The 23040-nt window shown below is 40.2% G+C and overlaps 1 protein-coding gene across 2 annotated transcripts in view; it reads left to right on the top strand.

Annotated features, from left to right (window-relative positions):
• The first annotated feature begins 4282 nt into the window (after nucleotides 1-4282).
• The window catches only part of slc37a3 (solute carrier family 37 member 3), a 33765-nt gene continuing 15007 nt past the window's right edge, over nucleotides 4283-23040 (top strand). The window contains exons 1-11 of one of the 2 annotated variants that reach the window (XM_056587965.1): nucleotides 4283-4427; nucleotides 4615-4669; nucleotides 5808-5973; nucleotides 15812-15926; nucleotides 16076-16168; nucleotides 19428-19511; nucleotides 19835-19980; nucleotides 20156-20252; nucleotides 21046-21130; nucleotides 21520-21722; nucleotides 22882-23023. In XM_056587965.1, coding sequence (XP_056443940.1) covers nucleotides 5897-5973; nucleotides 15812-15926; nucleotides 16076-16168; nucleotides 19428-19511; nucleotides 19835-19980; nucleotides 20156-20252; nucleotides 21046-21130; nucleotides 21520-21722; nucleotides 22882-23023 — 1042 coding nt within the window. In that variant the 5' untranslated portion in view covers nucleotides 4283-4427; nucleotides 4615-4669; nucleotides 5808-5896. Of the gene's footprint in view, nucleotides 4428-4609; nucleotides 4670-5807; nucleotides 5974-15811; nucleotides 15927-16075; nucleotides 16169-19427; nucleotides 19512-19834; nucleotides 19981-20155; nucleotides 20253-21045; nucleotides 21131-21519; nucleotides 21723-22881; nucleotides 23024-23040 lie in introns of both variants that reach the window. The other variant, XM_056587964.1, reaches the window with a different exon arrangement.

The raw sequence follows: 23040 nt of genomic DNA, 5'->3' as shown, positions 1-23040 counted from the left end.
TTAAAATGCTGAATTAACATGGCGTTCTTTATCATTTTATTTGTGAGGAGGAAATTGCAACTTCTGATGCATTAGTTCAAATTTGGGTTTACGAATGCACACCTTTTGGGCATGTTCTCAGATTATGAAACACGGGTGTGCAAATGTGTTTTGCACCAACTGCGCTGCAATAATTGTAGCAAAAGGATTTGTGCACCTGTAACACAGATTTGCGTACTCGTAGACCCTATTTTGTGTTTACAATGGTATGAAAAAATATATTATTTATTTTTTACGACTACAAATGTACTGTTACACATTTGTGACTTTAGAGTACACATGCAAAATAAATATATACGACATCAAATTTACTGTGACTTTAGTGTACGCATTCAAATTCTGCAGTTACAGGTGCTAAAGACTTTTGCTACAATAATACCTTCATAGAGGTGGCTCGTGTGTACTTGCAACCGCTATAAATCCCAGGATGCATTTCGCACTCGTAGCAGTACGATGGCGGACAATATGGAGAAGACGCACAACTGTAGCTTAAGTTACTCTTAACTTATATATATATTTATATAATATACTACTAATAATAATAATAGTATATATAAATACATATATATAAAGTTGTGTGTGTATAGCTCATACACATGACAGGACACGCATATCTTTTACATTTTTATTCATTCAGAATATTTACATACTATTTGAAAATGAAAGAGGCTGGGGTTTTGTTTTATATCATTTGTTTATATTGTTCAGTAGTATATGCCTAAATGAGGCCGTAGCACAGTTAACGGACGAGCAGAGGTGGTGACGCCATCGAGTCCGCTGCTGTTCCAATTGCAGGTACGTACTCGCGTGCTCGCAAGTCTGTGCTTGAAGTACGGACTTGCCAAGTACGTGCTTGCAAGTCATCGAGTCCGTAGTACGCGTGCTAGGAATTGAGAAACGGCCTCTGTTTACCACACTGGCGTCAAAACGTACCAGTGAGGGTAATCGTCTAGTCGTCTATCCTATCTCCCAGAACACGCCCTCTATCAACTGCATCTGTGTCTTCAACACGATTGTTCTCCACATCATCGGCCAAACTTCGGAGCGTATCAATAATCTCCATTGGTGACCATGGACCTGACACATACGAACTATAAGTGAACGAACAAGGAAATTACGAGCAAGTGACGTAGTTCCCGCCCAGACGCTGATTGGCTGATACGTTTGACACTGCATATTGACTTTTTTGAAAACGTTTGGATTACGTTTTGGAAAACGTTTTGCCAAATCTTTTGCAAAGCCTTCGTTTTGCGGATTGAAATGTCATTTGAATATCGCAACACACGGAGCGTGGCGAAGTGGATTGCAATCACGGGGACGCTATAGCTTTTCAATTTGAATAAAGGAACTCAAAGAATTTGACAAAATGTTATTCTATTTTTATTGTTATAACTTTTTCAAATTTAATTGAGGATTGCATTGTCACTTTGCATATTAAAATACACTTTGAATAACGTATTTACAAGTTACATTATAAAATTGCATAATGAATTGCATCTCAATTGGGGGTGTGAAACTGTGGAATGGGATGAGCAAGGAGCTAAAGCAATGTCCAAACATGATCCAGTTTAAAAAAAGGTTCAAAGCAATGATTTTCAAAAGGTACAGGGAGGAGGGACAGAAGTAAGAAGGAAAATATAAAAACATAAATAATAATAATAATAATATTAATAGATATGAAATAATATATCAAATATAGTATAAAGAAAGATTATGAGGAATGCAGGAAGTATATATTAAATAAATATTAATTATTGAACTGTGGAAAAGGGGTAGGATTAAATAAGTGTTACACTTCTTCCTACTCCTTTTCAGACATATCAATTGAATGTATCTATTTTTTTCTTTTGTGAAATAATTGGCACATCGCTTTTGTTTATTGTAGTGTCATGCTTTTTATTTTGTTTGGTGTTATTTGCGATGTTTGATTTTTATTTTGATACGTCTGAAATAAATGAAATCAATCAATCAATCAATCAATTGTCAATTGCATAATGTAATTGCAAATTGCATTTCCATTTGAATTTTGCTACATGTATGCTTCCATATGCTTCCATATTTGTGTACCGTGCACCCCTCATAGTATGGAGGTAGATTTGTGTCTTTATTATGCAATCAAAAATAATAGGTTTGAGAGCAAAACTTTCCACACTGCAATCAAAAAATAGGTTTTAGAGCAATACTTTCCACACTGCAATCAAAAAATAGATTTGAGAGCAAAATTATCGACACTGCAATCAAAAAATGTTTTATTGCAAGATAAATTAATGTGATAAAATAAATATGAATTGGAATCCAAAAGTTTTGTTTGCAAACCCAAAAGTTTTGTTTGCAAATCCAAAAGTTTTGTTTGCGAATCCAAAAGTTTTGTTTGCGAATCAAAAAGCTTTGTTTGCGAATCCTAAAGTTTTGCTTGCGAATCCAAAAGCTTTGCTTGCTGTTGAGCTGAATCTCGTGGGCGGGACCTACGCCGAAAGATGTAAGACACGTCTCTATTGGCCAGTCTCGATCGGAGTGACAGCTTGGCAACATCCGAAAAGCCGCTGCCCCCCGACTGCCAGAAGCAGATTGTCGTCCTGACGGACAGGGTGTTCGTTTGTGCCTCTCAATCCGCGGCGGCGGTCAACAACATCGCCCTGCTCTCCTCTGCCATGGTCTCCTTGTCGGCTGACAGGGAGACCTACGGAATTTTCAGGGCGCGCAAGCGCGCGCACGGGACAAGCACATAAGGCGAAGCCTAGACGGCGTAGCCAACATGAAATAGAACTCCCTCTCTCGTTACTAACTGTGGATGTTGCCAAGCTGTCACTCCGATCGAGACTGGCCAATAGAGACGTGTCTTACATCTTTCGGCGTAGGTCCCGCCCACGAGATTCAGCTCAACAGCAAGCAAAGCTTTTGGATTCGCAAGCAAAACTTTAGGATTCGCAAACAAAGCTTTTTGATTCGCAAACAAAACTTTTGGATTCGCAAACAAAACTTTTGGATTTGCAAACAAAACTTTTGGGTTTGCAAACAAAACTTTTGGATTCCAATTCATATTTCTTTTATCACATTAATTTATCTTGCAATAAAACATTTTTTGATTGCAGTGTCGATAGTTTTGCTCTCAAATCTATTTTTTGATTGCAGTGTGGAAAGTTTTGCTCTCAAACCTATTTTTTGATTGCAGTGTGGAAAGTTTTGCTCTCAAACCTATTATTTGAATAATAATAGAAAAAAAACATTCGGTGTATGCAAAGTATTCTAAAGAGGTCTTCGTGCTTAGTCCCGCCTGCTCCAATGAACCAAGGAAGCCGTCTCTCTCGGTTTCACACAGGCAAGAAAGTGAAATTGTAACGTCTGCTAAGCAGCGACCGTACCTGCTTGATAGTGGAAAAATGACTACAGACTCAGAAATAAAATAAACAAACAACATAATTTAGTCTTTTTAGCACTTACTTTAACTTCTCGAATGCAAGCCCGCCCATTTCAGATAACTATCTGCTGTTTTACATTCGTCCGTTTCATTATGTGACATGTCATTACCTTCCTGTCCTTTGGGGCCGCTGTGACCCGGCCCGTCGTCGGTATCCAGTGACGTACGGCCTCAGTGTTGCCAGGTGTACGATAATTATCGTAATTGTACGATAATTTGGCCCTCTGTACGATGTACGATCAATAATCCCAAAAAAGGCCAAAAATACGATAATTTGACCAGTCAGTGAATGTGTGGTTGTAATATGTTGTAATCAGCCTGTCGCAACTGTTTTTTTGTGAACCCTGAAGGCATCTCTTTCCATGTGACAAATTTCAAGCCAATCGTGCTTTTCTAAATGTGAGCTTGCCTCAGAACAACGGCAATGATTGGCTGAATAGTCCGCTGCGCCCGCCCCAGGAAAAAAAAAAAAAAGAAAAGAAGAAGAAGCAGAGTACAATATCTTTATTTGAGTTTTAAGCACCATAGCAAAGAGAAATACGGTCTTTGACATTCCTGCAACATGTCAACATATGTCCGCTGCCTTACTATGTTCAGAACAGAACATAAAATAAAATCACATAGAACTGCACTTTATTTTAAGTTAGAACCTGGTGTAGGCACTTTTAAGTTTTCATAAGTGCAGTTTTTGTTTATTTTATGAATTGTTGTCATTTTGAGGACAGAGACAATGTTGTTTCTCTGATAATAAAATTTCAATCTGTGAAACCAGATCTTTATTTTCTTGTCAGTTATCATGAATACTATTTCCCTTTTAAACCTGGTGCTATGTCTATTTCCTAACAGTGGGTGGCCTCCAGGCCTCATGATTTGGCTCATTAGTTCCCACCCGTCATTGTTTATGGGGGACACGTTAGCCTAACGCAACTGTGGGGCTGCTGATGAATCCATTCCGTACCAACGCAAAGCCGTGAGTGCCCGTTAGATGCTATTCAACACTCGAGTGACTATATAGCGCATCAATAGCCACCTTATTTTGATTATGACGGGTGTACGATAATTTCCCTAAAAATACGATAATTTTATGTCTCTGGTACGATAATCCTACATTTCCCACCTGGCAACACTGTACGGCCTTGACGTTTTCCGCAGCTCAGTAAACAGGACATAGGTGATCCGGTCTCAGGGTAAGAAGCAGAGAGATAACCAAAGGTACGAATAAACGTCTAATATTCCTTTCTTTACTCAACACGTAACATTTGATCAACTTGTGTACTGTTTGTGTTGCTGTGTTGCTTTGTCTGTCAAGCTGATTAATAATAATCAATAACTCGTATTCATTCGACTGTTGCCTTTGTCTGGAGAATACATGGTTTTTATTTTCTTTCACATTCAGATTAACCCTTTATAGGTCATGGGGAGAAATCGTTTCTATTCCAACTTCAGTGTTCTGTTCAAGATACAATTTAATATATTCAAGTAAATATATATAAATATAAAACAAACCTGAACGATAAGGCCATACAATTTCGAAAGATTTGCACTTTTTTTATGAAATTATGTAAAATGCGCAATATATGTGCATACATTAAACATACATAACTATTAAGTACCTCATCAAAGTGTTGCTCACAGTCACAAGTGAAGGAATTTAAGGAATTCTGATATAGTATTTCTGAAAAAACAGACAGCTTTTATGTCCTGTAGCTTCCTGCATAATCTAGATGAATTCCTAGCAAAATGTGCAGAATCTTGTACTGTGCTATCTTTTGCAATACTAGTACTGAGCCGGTTCGGAACGATCAAATGGTCGCAGCTTGGAGTTGCTCATCCAAACCCCCCAGGAACACACGCTAGTACACAGTGTATTGCATCAACGGTTGTCGAGATAACATACGTTGAGAGACTCCTCTAATTATATTTAGAGTAATATAACAGTAGTATATCCAGAATCCAAGTGCAGTTACTAAGTGAACTACAGCATGTGTGGGCCCTTGGCTCCCGTAGTTGAAAACATTCTGGAGTCTGTCCCCAGAGCCCGGACTGCTGCTGCACAGTACACCGCTGCTTGTTTGTTTTGTTCAAAGTTTGTCAATATTGAACATGCCATGTGTCCAAATAGGTTGACCCTGCCCTTACTTGGGTCTCCAGCAATACACTTGCCAAGTATAAAGTTAAAACGGTTCTTGTAATATTCGAAGTACACTTGTTTAAAAGTTGATAACTGTAAAAAGCAATACATGACAATGCTTTTATTAATATGAAAATTCTTTGTTATATTTTCCAAAAAACGAAACTAAATAAATTCTTTATCCAACATGTATCTCCACTATTGTTACTATACTTTCAGGAAAGCTTTGTCCTCTCGGACCAAGACAAGTGAAGGCCCCTGACATACTGCCTCAATCCTCTTCCCTTGACCCTCTCTCTGGCTCTGTGATGCCTTCTGTCTGCTGTGGCTGTCAATCACAGTACACCTACCACCACCTGCTCGCATTTTTGCTCACCTTCTTCAGGTACGACCACTTGCTCCCATACCAGTTCTGTAAACAGTAAGTACTCAGTCGAGGATTAAGGGCTTGTCTGTTATGTCAGCTGACAAAATAGGCTATAACTGTTGCTGCAACTCCACTAGAGCTGTGTTATTCAATAGAAACTCTCAGAGGTCCAGTTAGAGAACGGTCCGGATCATTATAATGTCTACCATTTGTTATGATTCAGTGCCATATATACTGAAGTAGCCTAGTAGTTGTATCAATTTCTCTATGCAGTCAACAGCTGAATGAAATCAAATGAGGAAAGTACAATTCAAATTATATTTCAACAATAATAATCGTGATGTTTTCGCATTGAACAGGAGGGATTATAAATAATAAGTACTCTAATATTGAATAAAGGTTATAAAAAATGAATAAATGCATAACAGCGTTTTTGAAAAACGTGCATCTTAAAATAAAGAGCTTTATTTTAGATATTTTTTTTTTTTCATATTTTTCTCACTACATCTTCAACTATACGGTCTTAATTGTATCCACAATCTCAGCATTCACATTTTTTACTGCTTAAATGTCCAACTTTTCTTTCTTTCTCCCTTATATCCCACTCCCCCATCTTCTCTGGTTCAGTAAGAGAAGGTCGCTTTAGCTTGTCCTGCCAGGATCTAAAATCTGGTATCGGGCCCGATCTCAGACATATGTATAGGTGGTCATTGTTGAGGCTGGAACACTATTGGGTTGTTCATAGTGTTGAACGCTGCCTCCCAGCTGTATGTGGGGCCGACTATGTGGAGTCAACATGTACAATGTCCACGGTCTTGGTACATATGACATATACTGGTTTTGAACTACCCATGTGAAGAATGAATTGTCCATCGTGGATTAAAAGCTATTTTCGAATTCAACTTTTCTCAATTTTGAGGGAGCCATGTTAAATTACTGTCCTCTGACAGATCATGCATCTGAAAGCACAGTTTTGATTGGCTGAGTAAGAGCACGTGAGATGACTAACAACGCATGCAATTGGTCTGGGATAATCCTGTAGTACCAGTGCCGTAATGGCTCGAAAAGCTGCTCCAGTTAAACTAACACCCCTTTGAATAAATGTAATAATTATCCATTAAAGGTCCGGATCCAGATAGAACGGCATCTGAACCTGGACAGAGGCCAGTCTAATAGTGACCTCTGCACTATAGGGCAGGTTTAATAAGGCCTGTGACAGTTCAGGAGAGACAGAGTGTGGATCTCAGCAGCTTACTGATTAGTTTAAACAGCCACCGTCAGTTAATATTTAACCGGTGCAGGAAACTTTGATCCCTGCAGACTAGGGCTGTAACGATACACCAACTCATGATTCGGTTTGTATCACGATTTTTGACCCACGGTTCGATACATCCCACGATTTTTTTAAAATTTAAAAAGCATTTTATTTAAAGGTTGGGTATGGGATTTGCGAAACGCCAGCAGATTTTGAAAATACACAACTCAAATGGTCCTACCCCCTCTCCTTCAACGCTGACTCGTGACTCCACCCATTCCAAGTACCTGGACGCGCAATCATGCACGAGCGCGAACACAGATGCGCGAGAGCGAGCCAGGCTAGCGTAGGTTTTCGTTAAACAACATGGCAACATTAAAAAAACAACATGGGGATGGTGGCGTCTTGTCTGCCATGGAAATTGTCTTCTACTGCTAGGTCCAAATGTGGATTAACTAGTTCCAGTAGCTACCGCAGGATAACAACAAACAGGAGCTTGCTCTGGGTCACGAGTACTGCACGAAGGGGTAGCGCGCGGGGCGCGGCGGAGGGGGAGTGCAGTACGACCGTTTGATTGACGTACTTATTGTCCAATGCAACTCGGTGGCTATGGAAATCATTGGCTGGAGTTTTTCGAGCCCTGCCCGTTCCACAGATGATTGACTTGTTTAATTTTCATGTCAGTACTTCTAACTCAGTGGCTGTAAGTGGGTTATGATGAGGATTTCAAGTAATTCTGCAAAAATGGCCAAAAAAGCGAATTCCATACCCAACCTTTAAACAACACTTATCTAACAATAAACTTAATGTAACATTTAATAACAAATAATTTGGAACATTGAACAGATTTGAACAGAAAGAATACTACTAAAGTATAGCTAAATTAATAAATAAATAACCAAAGATTGCAGTTGGAGGATGCTTGCAGGTAGGCAAAAACCCTCAACTAGTTCGGTTGGTTTAGTCAAATATCCTATTAGCGCTTCTTATTAGGCCATGTAGCTTAAATAATGACATAATCAGGCCGTATAGAATGCAACATGTTTAATAGCCTAACTTTCAATAGATGGGGAAAAAACATGAACGTCTAACATGAACGTCGCAATAACGAGGCATAGTGTTACGAGTAGCGTAGGCCTATGTGTGCGCGAGAATGGCAGTGTGCGTGTGTGTGTGTGAGTGACGTCAGCGAGTGAGTGGACGAGCGAGGAGAGCGAGCGGTAGCGTGTGTCTCTAATGAAGAAGCGAACGAGTCCGGTAGAATAAAGTACCCATCCTGTCAATAATAGGTTGCCGCTTCATTCCGACCTATAAGCAGACAAACTGCCGGTCAAATCACACAAAACAATAGAGACAGGGATCACGCGTGCAATTTTTTTTCGTGCTTGGCCCACTCTGGATAAATGTCGTTCATATCGCATATGAGGACTTCGACGGCTGTGGAGAAATGCAATCTTCCGTAGCCACGGAGAGCTGTCATCACTTTTAGAGACTGCATCTCGACGCATACTTACGGCATCGATAAGAGGGGGCGGTGTCAGCAGACTATTATTTAGACAAATTATTAGCAAATTTCAATCTGACAATTTGACCGGAGAGTTAGAAAGGGCGTATCGCGCTTCTGACTTCTCACACCGCGAGACAGGTTCGTGACTGAGTGTCGCAATTTCGGTTTCGATACGCGTATCGTTACAGCCCTACTGCAGACACATTTATCTGCAAGTCATTTTGTTGAAACAATTTGGCTTTAACAAAAGCCAATGTCCCCATTTAACCCAGGAGATTACCTCCCAATCCGCTTCCTGGTTTCAGGTGTTGACATGAACAACTATCAAGTTATTGTATGAGTTGTTGTATGCTGTTTGGTTACTGAGCCAATGTGTGTCATACCCGATGGACAACAATTTTGGATTCTGGTGGCTGGAGGGCGTTCAGATCAATTTCTTACAAAATAGTTTAATACTAGCCTGCCACTTGTTAATTTTACAGTTTCATCTCAACATTCCAAAACGTTTGCCTAAATTTGAAACTAAATACCCACCCCACGTCTCTCCCCCATTCCTCCCGTCATCTTCTGAGAACATAACGTTAACTTGCGAACCTACCGTTAAATCAGTCTACTACACAAACATCTGATCATAATGTTAGATTGGGTATTTTAAAAATTAAAGCTTCAAGCAGCATTTTATGGGGGCCAAGCCTAAAGCAGACCAATAGGACCCTGATAGACCATTAAGAACCTGACCGGCCATTAAGACCCTGACAGGCCTTTAAGACCCTGACGCAGACCATGAAGAACCAGATACACTATTCAGACTGTGATGCAGACCCTAAAGGCTCTGGCAAAGACCATTAAGACCAATTGAATTGAGTACGGTTGACAATGCTGGAATAGCCTCTGCATTGATTTGGTGACAAACTTTCATGACCTTGCGTCAAAAGGCTGAGGAGTTATAAGTCTTTAAAGTTTTCAATGGATCTCTTTAGAGCCCCCTATCGTCCTATTTTGATTAACTTTAGCCTGATTAACCATGACTTATGATTCTTTAAGTACACCAAATTTGGTGATGATTGACTCAGGTTAACCCCGCTTTTAGTCTAACATTGATTGGGCTAATTTGGACTAGGGATGCACCGAAATTAAAATTCTTGGCCGAAACCGAATGTGGCTTTTGCTGTTTTTCATTCATTTTGCTTTAATTTTTTACCATTGCATAAATCAAACAATTAAATGTCCTTTATAAACTTTTTTGTCTTGCTTTTCAATAAAAAAAAACAATTACAAATTTGATACAAAATATTTATTTAATACTGAACGTTTTCTAACATTCCAGCAGACCTTATAACAAGAATTTAAGAACAATGTACCTTTGAATAAATGACCACTAATATTGTTAAAAATAGCCCCAAACCTCTGCAGTAGAATGACCAGGGTCCCTACACATAAAACGAAGCACAAACAACGTAGTTTGCAAACCCGGAGTTAATTTAAAAACATATTTTAAATTAGAGCGTGGAATCGAAATGTGCGTGGCCTGTGACTAAAATCACCACAGTTCATAGGCGGAATGTTTGATTTGAGCAGGACCAACTTAGTGGCAAAAAAGTTGATTGACAAAACAACATTGCCATGGCTCAAAATCGTCCAAAATTAACTGAATGCCAAAAGGCAAGATTAACTTAAACCAATCATCATCAAACATGGTGTAGTCAAAGGCACATGGGTCAAGATGAACCCCTCCAAATTGTATCCATATCAGGCTACAGGGAGCGGTAAAGCAAATAAACCGAAAATGCAACCTCTCCAAATTGTACCCCGATCGGGCGATAGGGGGGGGCTATATCAATTGTAAGTGTAATTCCGGCGAAAATTAAACCCAGGGTCTTTGTTTTGGCATGAAAACCCATCAAATAAGCCCTCCAGATACCTTTTTAATTGATAATCGAGTATTTTCGTTTGCCCGGCGCAATGTTTGGTGTCCATGTTATTGGCTTGGGGCATTAAGTTTCGCTTCCAAATCTGCATTTTTTAACCGCTAATATTGTTAAAAATAGCACCAAACCTCTGCAGTAGCAAGACGAGGGTCCCTACACATAAAACGAAGCACAAACAACTTAGTTTGCAAACCTGGAGTTAATCATCACCAAACATTACAGTGTTTCCCAATTACCACATAACTAGATGATGTCTTCTGGTAGCTGATGGGGGGGGGTGAAATTTTTTTTGGTTAAATAGATTGGATATTCACCCACTGAGTCACAGAACTGTACCACCGATTACCGGCATCATCTCTAAGCTCTACAATGAAATACGAATTTACCGATTCTAAATAGTGAAAAATATGGTCAATGTGAGGGAAGTAGTACAGTATGATAAAATAGATAGGTATTGAAATGACACATCAATACATTATGTTTCCACTGGAAAGAGCTTGAGGTTTTTTGAAAATGACAATGAAACCAAAAACTTGGCATAGGTTAACCCCTTTCAGTCATTGGTTTAAGGCACAGACTCCATGCCATATCCTCCCATAAGCTCTCTCTCTCTCGCTCGCTCGCTCTGTGTGTGTGTGTGTACCTACAGCCTCTTTTAAAGCTCGCTTTTAAAAATTGATTTTAGAAGCCTTTTTTGTCTTGTCTTTGGAAATATTCTCTTTACACCCAAAGAAGCATTCTGACAAAAAAAATGAATTGGTATCTTTGGCTGTAATAAACGACTCCAATCATTTCAATCGGCCTGAATGAAATGTTCAAATGGTCTGCTTGTTAACCTACCGTTACCTGAAAAACTGCCTGTACTTAACCCGTGCACTTGATTTGCGCCTGACAGTATTCTACCAAGATGCTATGCAGACCTATTGCTAGAAAGCTGTTCATGTGTTTTGGGGGAGTAGCTTAGGAGGGTGGTCTGAAAGGAGGGGTTGGATTTTTTCAGTTGGATACTTTCCAAATCTAGCTTAGTCTGGCTGGTTTATGAATTTCGTAAATGTTGTTGCGAATGACATAAAGCACATTTTCCCAACGATTAAGATAAAACATATACATCTGTTGGTTGCTAATGCAAAATAATGAAATAATCGTAATATCGTATTACCTTCATCAAATTAATCGATATTGTTGTGCTGTAATTATTGATACAGTGTTGTGCCAGAGCGCGTTCATTGAACGATAGGTCATGAGCTTGTTCATATTTTGGGCCAACGTGAACTGAATGTACTGTATTACTGCCTGATGAATGTTACTGTGAACGCATTCATTCTGGTGTCTGTGAACGACACGGGGACCGCCTTCCATTCCGACATACCCCCACGCCGACATTGACGTCTAATCGTCGGAGTGGCGGCACATCCATCGTTTTCAAACGTCTCACCACTCCGATCATTTCTTTTTCTATTGTCGGAGTGGCGGTATTTTACTTTTTTTCAAACTGTCATTAATATATATTAATTTCTATTATCATTGTTCTTTAAATAATGAATGTGATTATTTCTTAGTTTCATGCGCTTTAGTGTCCTACACTGACATTAGTCATTGGGGATAGTCGCCGACCCTCATTCGCTGTGGATCTTTGGCCCATGACATAAGGCCCTTCTCCAGTCTCTCAGAAAATCCCCACTGACCCAATACACCCTTGGCCTTTACAATTCTGTTTCTAAATGTTGGGACTTGGGACTGATGAACATTGAACTCTGGGGGTTAATTGAACGATCTAAGTGGTTTATCCCGCCTATCTTTGCGCACCGAGGCCATTAATTAAGGGAATGCTGAAAGAATGCTGGAGAGTCGAGAAAAAGAAGACTAAATATACAAACGTGTTATGTGCAATCTAACAACTGCACGCAGGCCTATGGCATGTAAAAATAATACTGTAGTTATTCTGTGGCTCAATCTGTTTCACCTGACCGGCTGTTTTGATCATCTCGGAGGTCGGGGGTTATGTTTAACAGTCTATGTTTAACGGATTTGCCTTCTATGGGCAAAAACTGTTGGTTTATTTTAGTGCTGTCAAGCAATTACAATATTTAATCGCATTAATGTCATAGTTAACTCGCGATTAATCGCACATTTTTTTCTACTCGAAATATCCCTTGATTTCATGCTGCAAGCCTTTTAGTCAGATCAGAGACTGTTGAGAAGGACAGTAATAAAATATATTTGGTAAGATGGATATAAGAAGAGAGACCCGCAGTGAATTCAACCCGGTCCACTTGACATCGGGTAGGTGCATGAAAGTGGTAGGCTTACCGTAAAACTTCAATAGCTCAGGCTTTTATTTGTTTCAATCACTGAACTTTTGAACAAAACTCTTGCTCAGCAAAGATGGGAAAATACTATAACATTTATTATTTAAACCAGTATGAATATTCCTACCGTACGTAGGCCTATACACATTACCAGGCTATCGAATAATACACACACACACACACACACACACACACACACACACACACACACACACACACACACACACACACACACACACACACACACACACGGTGGCGGAGTGGTAATCGGGAGAGTCGGGAGAATTCCCGGTGGGCCGTTAACGTTTCGGGGCTGATTACTGCGGGATAACAATATTGCGTTTATAAAAGTTCCTTGCAGCGCCGTCCGGCAGCCTGAGCTGTGCGCCCGCAACCTCTCACTCACTCAACAGACACGACACTCACAAACTGTCAACGTCGCAACCAAGTCGATTTTGTCTAGAGGGGAGTAACTGAGCGGCCCCTCCTGAATTGGTACAGCCCAGGTGGGCCTTGAACTGCGATTGGTCAGAAAGAGGTAACAGCTAATGACAACATTGAACTCTTGTGCAGGCTCAAACAGAGTGACACACAAACATACACACACTTTTAAGGAGTTTTTCACCCGCTCCGTATCCTTGCTTGCACAAGTTTGTGTGGCGTGCTTGTCATTTTGCTTCCGGTGTAGCTAGATCCGGTATGGTGTTGTAGTTTTTCCAACGTGACTAGTTGTTGCTAGACAGCAGGGGAAAAAACCAAGCCAAAAGAAGTTAATCGCGTGATAAAAAATGAACGACGTTAAAATCGATTTGCGTTAACGCCCGAGGTGTAACGGTACACAAAAATCTTGGTTCGGTACGTACCTCGGTTTTGAGGTCACGGTTCGGTTCATTTTCGGTACAGTAAGAAATCAAAATGTGCTTCATAACATGTGCTTCAAGTTGTTCATAACACACTTTTGTGCTGTTTTTCAATAGGAACATAAGACAATACAAAGCTAGAATTCTGCTCAAAAATATAAAGATTCTGAAAAAAATAACATTGGCTTAGACTGTTTTTTTTTAAATATATTATCTAATGTGCAACAATGAACCATTGCAACACTAAACAGTTTCAAGTTGTTGCTCAGATTCATTTTTACTCCCCCCCCCCCCCCTCATCTTTAGCCCTGATGACTTTCACTCAATCTTTGTTTTTTGCCAGAAAAATCAGCTTATCCACATTATCTGCAGGATAATAATACCCACAATTTGAGTAGAGATACAATGTACCCTACATGTTACTCCCGTATACCACAATGCAATGCGGTCGTGTTTTTCCGGAGGAGAAGAAGAAGCTGAATAACCGCAAAAACGAATACATTTAATGATGGAGTCTCCAGCTTTCGTTTAGAAGTGTCAAAATTTATTTGGGATTTAACATAGAATATTTCAGAAGATTCAAAATTGATTAAAAAAAACTTGAACAAGGAAATGTAACATTCAACATCAATACAACCTCCAGCTTTTCTCGTGAGTGCCCGATTTGTTTACATGATGTGGGCACATCTGTCTGCGTTACACAAATACCCGGCGCATTTACTGACGCAAATGACGTTTTGAAATGTTCAGCGTAGTGTCCGAATTATTGTTTGTTCGTTCCCTAAATAGTGCACTATATCATGAACACTATATAGGGAATAGTGAGTGAGTGAATAGGGAATGATTTCGAACACGGCTGTGCGCAACTGTGCATGTGCGGCCGCAGCATGTTCCACACATGCAGTCCTCTTCTTAATATGTCCGTATGGAAACTCGTTCGGTACGCCTCCATACCGAACCGAGCACCCAGTACCGAAACGGTTCAATACAAATACATGTACCGTTACACTCCTAGTTAACGCCGTTAAAACTCGTTAAGCTGACGGCACTAGTTTATTTGCATTGCTCCCCTTTGAGAATTTGTGTCGGAAGGGGTGGGTCTAGGCTATATTCTCGCCTTTCTCCATTGTAAAGCACATTGTATTGCCTTTGGGCCGATATGAAGTTAACCCAAGTTAGCCCATTCCTTGATTTGTTCAGCCGCGTCACTCCAAACAATTATTTTTGTTCCAATGTTCGTCCAATCCACTCCAATAGTGGTCCTGCATTGAGTTTAAATCCAACTCTAACGATTAAATGATCCAGTTTTAAGTTTCATAGAATATTTAAACATCCCCAGTCTTTGAAACCTTTCATACCGGGCATGTTAAATAAGTGCACGCCCGCCACTCGTAACGCTTGTAAAATGCAGTCATTAATTAATGGACAATTATTATTGCAAGGACTGACTGAATTACTGTTCTGTTTTTCTTATAATAATTCCTCATTAAAAAAAGGCCATTCAAGCAGCAAGTTTTTCCTCATGTTTTGGAGAATATACTGTAAGGGTGAAAGCTGCCTGCAGCTGCTACTAGTGTGGACTGAATGTACTGCAACAAAGCGTTAAAGCAACAATGGGGAAAGGCTGTCCCCTCAATGCTAATGTAAACCCTGGTTGGATAAGAATTCAAAATTGGATATGAAGATGAAATCTGACGCAGTGTTAAAACGGATAAAACAATTGCTGTCTGTGGTTCTATATGGGCTGTGGCAATAATTTGAATTATGAACTATGAACTAAACTAGATTAATCAAATCAATCAAATTTGTGAACTGAACTTTGAACTCGTTCATTGAGAAAGTGAACTTTCCCAACACTGGTGATAAATCATTTTCATTGGGGATTATGATAAAAGGGGAAATCAGAGTGGAACCTTACCAGGTTTAATGGAATCGTAAATGACCAAATGACCCACCAGGTTAAACAGCAGACTAACTGCTATTGCCTTGTTCCACAGCTATGTTCTTCTGCATGCATCCAGGAAGACCTTTAGCAACGTTAAGGTTAGCATCTCGGCTCAGTGGACTCCCTCCGTCCAGAACGAGAGCCTCCCAGCCTTCTCACCCAGCCAGGTACCCCGCACCTCTTCACCCTGGAAACTATCACAGGGTCACCCAGTTAATTTACTATTGAGTTATTTAGCGATGGTTGATTATGATGATAAATCGTTAGAGTAGATCCCTGCGATGAAGTCATGTTGTCGTTTCTTTTCTCATGGGAGGTGTGGGAGGAGCATCGGTTGTTTGCTGATGAAGAGGAAGCCACGCTCTTTCTGGGAGCTCTGGACACCATCTTCCTCTTCTCCTATGCCATCGTGAGTAACCAGCTCCTAATATCTCTTTATTAATGTCAGTATTTGGTATTGTTTACTTCATTGGTATCATCTTATTCTCACACTATGATGTCAAAAATATTTCCTTGTCCCATCGGTATTATGTGGCTTTTATACTTTATGAAGCAACATTGTTCGAATAGCGGGGTCATTATACTCCCCTTTGGGGTCGGTTGGTCATCACTTTGGCATCCTTGGGCGGTCACTGTTTTACATGAGATTAATATGTAGGTTCTAAATCCGTTTTTTTCTTTTGATTGTAACTCAATTCAAAAACTTGATTCAGACTAAAGGCACAATGTGTCAGAAGTCGTGTCAGCCTGTTGAAACGTCAGGGCCGTTACGAGAGATCTCTGATATTCCTACACACACATGGGATAGCCTTCGGTTTTTTTGCACAATCTCCTAGAATGGGTGGAGAAGGACTGACTGTTGTGGACCACTTTGTAGTGCTTTGGATATTGTTTGGATCATATTTATTAATAGAAATTAAGATCTATGCCTGGACTCTTAGACTTGTCAGGAAAGTAAGCACAACACAGTAATGTTTCAGATCCATTGTGCATATGACGCCCTCTTGCTTTTATATTGGTTGCTGATTGAAGATGAGCTTAGCTCGTGAATTGATGGCGCTTATGTGAGAGAGGGGTCTAGATGACAACCTTTATCTCATGAGTCTAAAGTTAATGTAACTTACGAAACCTGTGGAGGAGGTTGTTCTTAACATGGTTGTCTACACCTCTCATACATTCCTGTCTGTTAAGGCCAAGAAGACAAGATGTGATTGAACTTGAGGCAATACTCTTAAGTCAGTGCTCCAGACTGCGACGAAATGGTCACATTTTGCGACCAATATTTGATAGTGTGCGACCGAATTTTCCATCTGGATGGAAAATTGGAAAATGTACTGGTCGCATGTGCGACCAGTAAATTGGCCCTTTTTTTTTTACACGTTAAACATGGAAGGGGCGCTTCAATGAATCCGGAATCTTAGCCAATCAGGCCAATGAGTGTAAGAAGGATAGGGAATGGCCAGTGGCTGTGTCGAGGGGGAGGGTGGCGTTTGTCTGTCCTGATAATCCATTCTCAATGGAGAGGCGAGCGGGCAGAGAGAAGGCTCAGCTTCCTGTCAAGCGGCACGACAAGCGGGCACACTCCCGTGAAACTGTCGCTTCCGTACTTGTCGAACGCATGCATGCGCAAACCTGGAAACCGTTGGGATAGATGAGAATCACAATAAAATGTGACACTGAATTTGAAACAGCACATTGTAATTTCTACATCTATTATCAAAATAGTTATTAGTAATACAGTGAAAATTAGTAGAAATGTGAATATTAAAATAAATATTACAATTTCTGGTTGCACCTCTAAAATTTTAAGTTAGGGGGCAAAGTGCTCCTAGAGAAAAAAATAAGTCTGGAGCCCACTAAATGCTAAGTAAACTAGTTATAATGGGCTCTGTATGACGTCATGTGCATTTATCATTCCTATTTGTTAGAGGGTCTGGACACTAGTGCTGCACGATTTATCGAATCTCAATCGCGATATCAGCCTTTGCGATTGTATAACCGCAGAAGGCTGCGATTTAATTAAAAAAAAAAATAATAATAATTTAAAGGGACATGGAAAAATAAATTTGAAACGTTTCTTGTGAGCACGAGAAAGTATCTGGTGCTCAAGAGAAAGTATCTGGTGATCACGAGAAAGTATCTGATGCGCACGAGAAAGTATCTTGTGAGCACGAGAAAGTAACTTGTGAGCAGTGTTGTTTAAAAGTTTAAACAACACTTTAAAAGTTACTTTTAAAAAGTAGTGTTTGCTTGTTACTTCTTAAAAAATATAATCCCTTTATTTACTTAGTTACCCTCTATGGAAAGTAACTTTTTACATTACTCGTTACTTTTACGTTACTTTTATGGTGATCGACTTTGGGCAGAACCCCATCTCATTTCCTAAATGTGTATAGGCCTACATAAAGTTCTACTATGGAGGACGTAACAGGTATTTATTTTGTGCTCTTTATTATAAAAAAATACCACAGAGCACTTGTTGAAGAAAACAACAATACAAACAATAATACCAAATAGCATAGCCTCGATGCATCTTATGAGCATGTAGGTCAGGGATGACAGGGTTACGGCCCGCGGGCCGGACACGGCCCGACACATCCGGCCCGCGGGTGATAAGGGGAGAATATATGTATTTATTTAATTTTTATAAATGTCTTTTTTTTTTGGAATCCGTCAGTTGGTATGTTACTGCTGCTGGTCTGTTACGATTCAATAACTGTTCATCCCCCATTCTCCATTCCATTTCGAAACGTGTTTAGAAAACACGCTTGTTTCATTAAAATGTATTCATCAATTAAGGCCGCCACCAGGGGGCGCCCCCAACACTTTTGCCGCCCCCCAACGCATTTGCTGCCCTAGGCGATCGCCTAGTTCACTTGTGCAAGCCTTCAATAAATAAAATAAAAGTAATTAACACATGTTCCTGTTATTTATAGGAAAAAAAATTGTTGGCACCTAGTCTATTTTGTTGCATTTCTCATTTATAAATGTAGGCTACTTGCATGGATAGGAAAATGTTAAGTTCTTAGAGGGGAGCTGTCTCCTGCTTTAGGCTATGTAATTGTAGGCCTCATTGTGAGGCTATTTTGGGGCCAATGCAATTTATTTTTGATGTCTAGGCCTTCAAGCATAATTTCAAATAGCCTACCTATCCATGTGTTGAGGCAGTGTTTGGCCTTTTCAGGCCTTTTCAGTCCGAAAGTGTAATCCGGCACCCTGAGGTCTCTCTTGAAAAAAATCTGGCCCCCTGACCAATTTCACCCTGGCATCCCTGATGTAGGTGAACACAAAACACATTAATACATAGCTCTTACAATAAAGAGGCTACACCGAAATTGGTGCAAAGCTATAGTGCAAATTGTATCAAATCAAGGCAAGCACAACATGATGAAAACCTCAAAATGGCTCATATGTCTCAGTGAAGACAATAGGGTTCCTACGGATTTCGTAGGACCCCCAAAAGTAATAACACACGATTAGTGTGATTGCTTTGCAACCACACTTACAATAAGACACATTGATGATGCCAATATTGTGGCTTTCTTTGCAATCACACTAAACACTTAAATTCACTATAGCGCCTGGTGGGAAAAAAAGAGGCCCTAAATGACAACCAGTTGATGGTCTAGTGTTAGCCTAACCCTCCTGTTCTCCCCCGCTTGGTGCAGGGTCTGTACGTCAGTGGCGTGATCGGCGACCGCATGAACCTACGCTACGTCCTTTGCTTTGGCCTCTGCGGCTCGGCCACTGTGGTGAGTTACCGTGTAAACCCAAGTGTCAAATCTGAATCCTGATAAATTGACGATGTATGGCGGTGCCAGTGTGAGGGCTCTGATTGAAGAGAATGGTTTAGAATGGGAAGAACATTGTATGTTGGTGGATGGTGTGCCAAGTGTCTGACCTCCTCTGGGCTCACACGTTTTTAAATTGCTTAAATCGTTAAGGAGTTGAAAAAATAAACCATTTTGTGTTGATGCATGTTTGTGTGTATGTATCTCTGATCAGTGGTTTATCTATGGTTTTATGTATCTGTGTATGCATGTATCTCTCATTGTGTGTATCTGTTAATGGACAGGAGTTTGTGTTTGGGACGTTAACTGAGTGGCTCCACCTATATAACGTGTACCTGTACTGCGGGCTGTGGGTCCTGAACGGCCTGCTGCAGTCCGCGGTGTGGCCATGCGTGGTCGCTATCATGGGCAACTGGTTCGGGAAGTCCGGGTAAGTAACACACAAACCCACACAAAGTACAAATGTACAAGGAATTAATCGTGCTTGTTGGCCGTAACAAATATTATATACAACAAAAGTTGTATATAAGTTCTGTACACATAAAGCTGTGTGTATTAATGTGGTATATTAATGTATTAAAATCCCCTTTCTGCGTGTTTTCCAGGCGAGGTTTTGTGTTCGGCCTGTGGAGTGCGTGTGCTTCGGCAGGGAACATCTTGGGAGCCTTCCTTGCATCCAGTGTCCTCAAGTATGGATACGAGGTCAGTCACAACATTTACCTTTTTTTTTTTGCTACCATACATTAACAGATATTAGTCTGCCTGAGCACCATAAAAAATAATACCTTGGACCAACAAATGGATGAATATTCCTTGATTGTAGATCTTTGAATGTAGTAATATACAAATATTAGATTTTTTTAGTCTTGTGGAAAGCATTGTAAACATGGTGTGATTGCATCAAGTTCTTCATGTTGGGTCTTATTGACTTCCTTTATTCTCATTATGCATAATGAGATCTTCTATTTTTTATCCTTTTTGTTATTTTTTTATTCGTTGTATCTATTTTTCATTAAAGGTCCCATGACGTGCCACCAGGTGTGAGTGTGATTAGCCATCATAAGGGCTTGTAAGGGCAAATCATACACACACCTGGTGGCATGTCATGGTACCTTTAATATAACTAACTATTACCTTCAGCTATGATCCCAAAATATGTATTTAAAGACATTTAAGTCAATATTAAATATATAAATAATTACATAAATATTCAATTAAATCAAGATAATTTGATAAATAAATGTGTTTTCTTTTAAAGGATGTTTTCCAAAATGACTACTATTTATTTGAGGGGAATTTGTGTTTCTTAATGACACATTTATTTCATAACGCCGCGTTTATTTCCAGTGTCTTGTTCATTTCGATTTGCTTTGGATAACAGCCTTTTTATTTATTTATTTAACGATATTGCGATTTATATATTTAACTTAACTCAAATGGCATTCCTTAAATTTCCAATCTGGAATTAATAAAGTACATCTTCTCTCATCTTTAGTACGCCTTCTTGGTGACGTCTGTGGTGCAGTTTGCCGGTGGGGTTGTGGTGTTCTTCGGTCTTCTGACCTCCCCAAAAGAAGTTGGTAAGAACTTGCTTAATGCTACCAAGAGCCAATTACACTTCTATAGTTCATAGCTACTGTAGCTTAATGAATAGATGCCTACTCTAGCTAAAAGCTACTGTAGATAATTACCGATATAGCTACTGTAGCTTATACCAAGTTAAACATATAACTACTGTAACTCGTAGCTCATAGCACTTATAGGTACTAAGCTACTGCAGCGCAAAGCTAATTAAACTTACAGCACCTAGCTATCACATACCACTAATATAGTTAATAGATACGTGTGTGTGTGTGTGTGTGTGTGTGTGTGTGTGTGTGTGTGTGTGTGTGTGTGTGTGTGTGTGTGTGTGTGTGTGTGTGTGTGTGTGTGTGTGTGTGTGTGTGTGTGTGTGTGTGTGTGTGTTCAGGGCTATGTCAGGAGTCAGAGGCAGGTTTTGGGCCTGCAGTAGAAAGTGATTCTGAGAGCCAGCGGCCCCTGATGAGTGATGAAGAAGAGGATGAAGGGTGCGATGGAGGCTACTACTCTGTGGAACAGTCGGAGGGGCCTCAGGAAGAGCTACCCCAGCCAATCAGCTTCCTCCAGGCCTTCCTGCTCCCTGGCGTGCTGCCCGTAAGCTAGCACTCTATCCTACTGTTAGCATTAGCTAATTAGCAAGCTAGCGCTACCTTTTGGCCTGTGATGCAATACCCGGGGTTCTTTTAAGGTTAGCATTAGCTCAATTGTTGGTTGACTAGCTAGTTAGCTACAGATAGCTAATTGGTTAACTAGTTGTTGTTGTAGCTGAGTTGTTAGTAGGGATGAGTCGGTCGCGACCGATTCGTTCACAACGAACGAATCCCAACCGTGAATGACAAGAACTGGTTCCCCAAAACAAGAACTGGTTCTTTGATTATTTTTTTTTAACATAAAACAAAAATATGGTCACGTAAATAAATATACAAACGAACAGAGCTTCGTCTCCCCGCGACCTTATATCGATTGAGTCTACAACGTTCTCAAAGATTCAGCCAATGAGAGGTAGCAATTGTGTTGCCATGGCACCTGGGTATACAAATGACAAGGTGGTACCGTCGAATTTGCGCGCTTTCTCTGTCTGACGTATCTTGGGTCATACCATTCGACGTGGGGCCACTCGTATATCCCCCTACATTTCCGAAAATAGACTTGACCTCCATCTGTTTATTGGATAAACGCATTTCCCAATCCCAGGAGTCTTTGCTCCATTCTACGTCAATTCAAGAACAAACAAAGATATTAAACTGCAGTTCGTATTTTTTATTTATGACCATGAAAGTTCTGTAATGTCTGAATAATGAAGAATTAAATGTAAAGTAAAAAAAATATAAAACCATGAATGAAATATAGAGAGTAAGCAAGTGGTATAATATTGGTGGGACGTTTGGTTGTAATATATAGTATATCTTGTCGATTTTCACGCGGGGTAGAGCCTAGAAGTCGCTTAAATTATGGTCAGGGACGTCTCGCGGGGAGGGGGGCAGACACCTGTGAGATTCCCTGAAAAATGACGTAATCTGACGTAACGAACGAATCAAAACGAACGAATCAAACGAACGAATTGTTATAGTGAACTGAATTGAAAAAACGAGTTCCCGGAAAATAATCATTTTGCCCATCCCTAGTTGTTAGTATCTTGTTATATGTTGCAGTACTCTCTGGCCATGCCTCCTATCGGAATTAAGGTAATAGCTAACTTACTTGTTTATGTTGACCACATGGCTAACTAGCTGTTGTTGACTTTGTGTCTCAGTACTCCTTGGCCTATGCCTGCCTGAAGCTGGTGAACTACTCCTTCTTCTTCTGGCTCCCTTTCTACCTCAGTAGTAACTACGGCTGGAAGGAGGCACAAGCCGACCGCCTGTCCATCTGGTACGACGTGGGAGGCATCGTCGGTGAGTCAGCACTAGTT

Source organism: Gadus chalcogrammus, chromosome 4 (genome assembly GCF_026213295.1).
Source record: "Gadus chalcogrammus isolate NIFS_2021 chromosome 4, NIFS_Gcha_1.0, whole genome shotgun sequence".
Lineage (NCBI taxonomy): Eukaryota > Metazoa > Chordata > Actinopteri > Gadiformes > Gadidae > Gadus > Gadus chalcogrammus.
This window is presented reverse-complemented; position numbering and strand designations above follow the sequence as displayed.